The 4755-nt window shown below is 34.6% G+C and overlaps 1 protein-coding gene across 1 annotated transcript; it reads right to left on the bottom strand.

Moving 5' to 3' along the window:
• Positions 1 to 2551: 2551 nt before the first annotated feature.
• On the bottom strand, positions 2552 to 3800 carry LOC126581976 (uncharacterized). Its single transcript, XM_050245924.1, has 3 exons — positions 3555 to 3800; positions 3407 to 3457; positions 2552 to 3001 (listed from the first exon to the last, which is right to left on the bottom strand). The coding sequence occupies exons 1-3, from the start codon at positions 3742 to 3744 to the stop codon at positions 2790 to 2792; spliced, it is 453 nt and encodes a 150-aa protein (XP_050101881.1). The 5' UTR covers positions 3745 to 3800; the 3' UTR covers positions 2552 to 2789.
• Between the last annotated feature and the right edge of the window lie 955 nt (positions 3801 to 4755).

Genomic DNA, 4755 nt, shown 5'->3' with positions numbered 1-4755 from the left:
AAGTTGGACCATGGATGCTAAAGTAACCAAATTGGGCTTACTTTTTATTTAAGATAAAAAAAAAACAGAGAAAAAAAAAAAAAAACAAGCGCACCTCACGCAGCGGGATACACAACAAGTGATATTGAGCAAAAATCCTCACGCTAGAATCCATTACCAAATAAGCTGAAGTCGCCTGTAATTTGGAATTCACCGAAAAATAGAGTAAACTCCAAAGTTTATGGATAATAATATCAATTGATTGCAAACCTAATGGCGACATGACCTAGTTATAATCTAACATAACCCTAGAAACCCTACAAATTCATATAGGAAAAAAATTAAACAAGTAACAAAATATCAAAAGATCCTTAATCAATTATTAGAATCTCGTTTTAAACATGGTAAACAATGTAATTCGATTAGACTCCAACTAGGAGACAAGGGCAGGGAAACAAGAAAAAGAATTACAAGTAAATATATAGGAGACCACCAACACTATACGCATACGGGGGCCGGGGGCCGGGGGAGGGACTTGCAAACACATGCAACACATCTGAAGTAAGAGTACTCTTGCTTTAGCAGAAATAATAATAAGCTGCAAAGGAGCTCGTGTGGTTAATTCATGCGGACATAGGCAGATAGATAGAATGTATACATATATATCTGTGTGTGTGTGTGTGTGTGTGTGTGTGTGTGTGTGTGCAGCCTGATAATTAAGTATGTAACATAATTATAATTAGTGCTAAGTAGCAAGAAAGCTAAACTTTTAGTCTTTGATTAGATGGCAACCAACACTCTAGAGATGAAGATATACTTACGTGGTAAGCAAAATGACATTTTACGAAGGAATGCCACAAGGAGTATATTTCAAGATCACGATTCATCTCAAGACTATCACCCAAGTCCATCACCAAGTCAAGATGGTAGATATCATTATTAAGTTTATGAGTTTTCGATTATATTAAGTTTATGTGGTTTATTAATTGTCTTTTTTTTTTTAAGTTTATGTGGTTTATTAATTGTCATTTGTATTAAGTTTATGTGGTTTATTAAATGTCATTTGTATTAAGTTTATATGGTTTATCATGATTTTCATGTATTGATTTAGTGATTTTTCAAAATTTATTTGAATTTAAATATTTTTAGGTTAAAATGTTCATATAATTAATTTAGGATAGTCAACGTAAATTTGTTTTTAAAAAAAATTAGCCTTAATTCATTCTTTGATAATCTCGGGCTAAAATTTTAAGCCAAAAAGTTTGGAGTAGAAAAGCTGTTTCTGGGCTAAAACCTAAATTTTCTGGGCTAAATATTTTTAGATTTTAGGTCACCATTGGAGATGGTCTTAGGGATGGATAAGAGTTGGATTGGTCGGGTTGAACTTCAACCCATAGGCCAACTCAATGGGCTCGGATTGGAATTCTTCAAGCTCATTGCTACCTATTAAAATGGGCAAACCATTGTTTTGGCGGTTTTGGGTATGATGTGTTTCCCTGGTTGGGCTAATTGGTTTCTTTCTTATGCATAAGTGCATCTTTAATGAGCTCCTTAAATAAGCTTGTAGCTAAATTTCAGAGAGGATTTGAAATTTTTTTATCTTCAGTTACACTCGCTATCCACCACCAAAGATAGGAATTCGGAATTCTCGTAGGAGATCTTAAATTTCAAAGAATAAAAAATGATTCCCTAAACTAGAGAGTATGATTGGAGTATTTTTTAGGGAACTTCTAAAGTAACTTTTAGCATGATTGGAGATGCTCTAATATGAGTTTGAGCGACAAATAATCAACAATTACATCAATTAGGCCCAAATTATGTGAATTTAATGTTAAAGAATCACTATATGTTAATAATAAATTTCACTAGTCAAAGCAAGTATTAATATACAAGTGCATTTAAAAGTTACTAAATTTTGTGAATATATCTATTCAATATACTAGTAAGTTTAAAAATTATAGTGATTCTAGTGAGTTAGGTTTTTACTCGAAAATAAGTTCTAATATTTAAAACCCAACCCAACCCAACTCAACCCAATTTATATCGGTTGGTCAATATACCCATTAAAATGTGCCCCCCTAATTTTGCTCGTCTATGATACGAAAACAACTTATTTAGTCCCATTATACTAATACACCAACGTTTTATGTCAATGATACAAGGCAGGGCCGACCTTGAAGCGTGCAAAGTGTGCGATCACCTAGTGTCCCCCATTTTTTGGGGCCCCCAAATTCTAAAAACCTTTATATATATAAGTGTGTGTGTGTGTGTGTGTGTGTGTGTGTGTGTGTGTGTGTGTGTGTCACAATGCTTTCTTGGTAGAGTTGTCAAGCGCTGGTACTGATAAGGATCCCCATTTAAGTCTTGCACAAGACCTCTAAAATCTCAACCCCAACCCTGATACAAGGTCATGTATATATTTTTGTATTATTAGCATGGAATGACACGATAATAGCATACCTTACCATGTTAGTTGTTACCAATGTTAGTGAAAAATTAGATTTTTAGTCTTTGATTAGATGGCAACCAACACAATCATCATTATAATTAGTGAAAAATTAAGTATGTAGCATAATTATAATTAAGTCTTGAAGAAAATTTAATTAATTATAAGTTGGGTCTTCATTTCATCAGTAGCATAAAGAAGCTCCATAAATCTCTCTGATCTGGTCCAACCAGAGGCCAAGAGTACTTAACTATGAGTGGATAATTAACTATATAAGTAGCTAGCATGTTAAGTACGCGGAACTAAACTTTTAGTCTTAAACATATTAACTTTCATCATGAATTTGTAAGGGGTAAATCATCACTCAATCGTCATATCCATCATCGCCCAGCATCTCGTCGGAATCTGGTGAACCCACCGGACGCCTCTCTGGCCAGCGATCAGGGTCATTTAGCACAAGGACCTCGTCTGGCTCATCCTCCTCTGGTTCCTCATCAGCACGATCCTCTTGTGTTTCCTCATCATCAGCCTGTTCAGTTGTTTTTTCATCAACAGCCTCCTTCTCCTCCTCGATCCCTAATAACAACAAATAAGGTTTGGTAACAGATCGGTTGAAAACGAAATAAACTTCACAACTTAACCTGCTGCCATCACCGGAAAAAACTATTAAAAAAAATTAAAAAAAAAACATATTTAAAATCCCAAAACGCCCGGAAAGATGAAACATTTTCGTTTTAGTTTTTGTCTAACAACTTTGGAAGAAATATGATAAGAATCTCTCAATTTCATATAGGGGTTTAAGGAAAATAAAATAAAATAAAGCAAGAAACTGGAAACAAGAAGAAAAAATGAAAAAGGTGCCAACTTTTTTGGAGATCACACAACACTATATTCCAAAAACAAGTTGAAACATATAGAATCAGAAGCCCCATGCATTAAAAATGACAACTTTGAAACAAAAGATGGAAAACAAGATCTGACCTTTAGCTTTAGCTGCTTGATGAACGCTGCTGCCACCATCACCAGAAGAAACTAAAAAAAACAAAAATAAAAGAACACAAGCATTAAAATCCCAAAAGGCTGAAAAGATGGAGACTTTTAGTGTTTTGAAATAGGATCCACTACTTACTTGAGAGTTTTTGAAGTTTGCTTTCCCCATGAGCTGAAGAGAATTTTGATTTTCTTTTCATCCCATCAGCGGGAGACTTGGGCGGTTCCGAAGAGAGTTTTTGAAGTTTGCTTTCCCCTTCAGCTGATGAGAATATTGATTTTCTTTTCTTCCCATCAGCGGGAGGCTTGGGCGGTTCCGAAGAGCTCATCTTTTAGGGCAGACGAGAGAGGGGGAATATTTATTCATGGGAATAGTGTGTGTCTGGGGGGGTGTTTGCGGGGAGTGGGGTGAAGTGAAGCTGTGCTTTTTAATACCCTAGTACAAGTGTAAAGAAAAACAGGGTTAGCCTATCAAACACGAACAGGTGTAACATAGCAAACTACTTTTGGCCAACTTTGTCTTATCATTTTTTCAATGAAAGCTTGTCGTCAAGAGAAATGCTATGATGAGTCTTCAAGATTCTTTATGAATTCTTTATCATCTCATGGAATTTTCCTACCAACGTTATATTTTAGTGTAAAAAATATGATGTTTTGTGAGAGAGAATTCATGAAGAATCTCACATTTTGAGAGAAAGTCTTTTTGACATTTCTCATTGAGTAATTAATAAACCACCACAGGTAAAATGTTAAATACCCACAAACATCTAAATTTTTAAGCATTCCAAATACCTACCTAATTAATGTTTTGTAAAACTGGACATTTACTAGATTTAAATAATGCCTTGGGACAAATATACTTATAGGGCAAGTTTGCGTTTTCACATACACGTCAGTTATGGATCCTCAAATTAACCCGTTTTAGCCAAGTTTAACCCTATACTAGTTTGGCTAAAACTGCCAGCTTTGGGCCATGCCCTTCAATTTATTTGTCCACATCATGACTTAGGGCTGGTTTGGTATTGCTGTGCTTTGAAAAAAAACTGTTTCTCCTATGCTGTGAGAGTAAGTGGCTGTGAAATAAATTTGTAGAGTGTTTGGTAAACTTTTTTTGTAAAAATGCTTTTGAAAAAAAAAAGCAATATTATAGTGTTTGGTAAACTTTTATGTAAAACAAATGTGAAAAAAGCTGGTTTTTCAAAGCTGGGTTTTGCAACTTCTTGTTTTTGGTTTTTTTTCACCCAAAACTGTGAAAAAAAACTGAAGCTGAATGTTTACCAAACACAAAAAAAGCTATACCAGCTTTTTTCAGAATCACCTCAGTATCAAACCAGGCCTTA

This window comes from Malus sylvestris, chromosome 9, assembly GCF_916048215.2.
Source record: "Malus sylvestris chromosome 9, drMalSylv7.2, whole genome shotgun sequence".
Classification (NCBI taxonomy): domain Eukaryota; kingdom Viridiplantae; phylum Streptophyta; class Magnoliopsida; order Rosales; family Rosaceae; genus Malus; species Malus sylvestris.
The sequence above is the reverse complement of the archived record's forward strand: the minus strand, read 5'-3'. Positions and strand labels throughout refer to the sequence as shown.

What these genes read in the sequence shown, in the direction of transcription:
- LOC126581976 (XM_050245924.1), bottom strand. Translation starts at nt 3,744, where the DNA reads ATGAGCTCTTCGGAACCGCCCAAGCCTCCCGCTGATGGGAAGAAAAGA. An exon ending in CAAACTTCAAAAACTCTCAA is followed by an intron (nt 3,458 to 3,554) that starts GTAAGTAGTGGA and finishes TGTTTTTTTTAG; the next exon opens with TTTCTTCTGGTGATGGTGGC. An exon ending in TCAAGCAGCTAAAGCTAAAG is followed by an intron (nt 3,002 to 3,406) that starts GTCAGATCTTGT and finishes TGTTGTTATTAG; the next exon opens with GGATCGAGGAGGAGAAGGAG.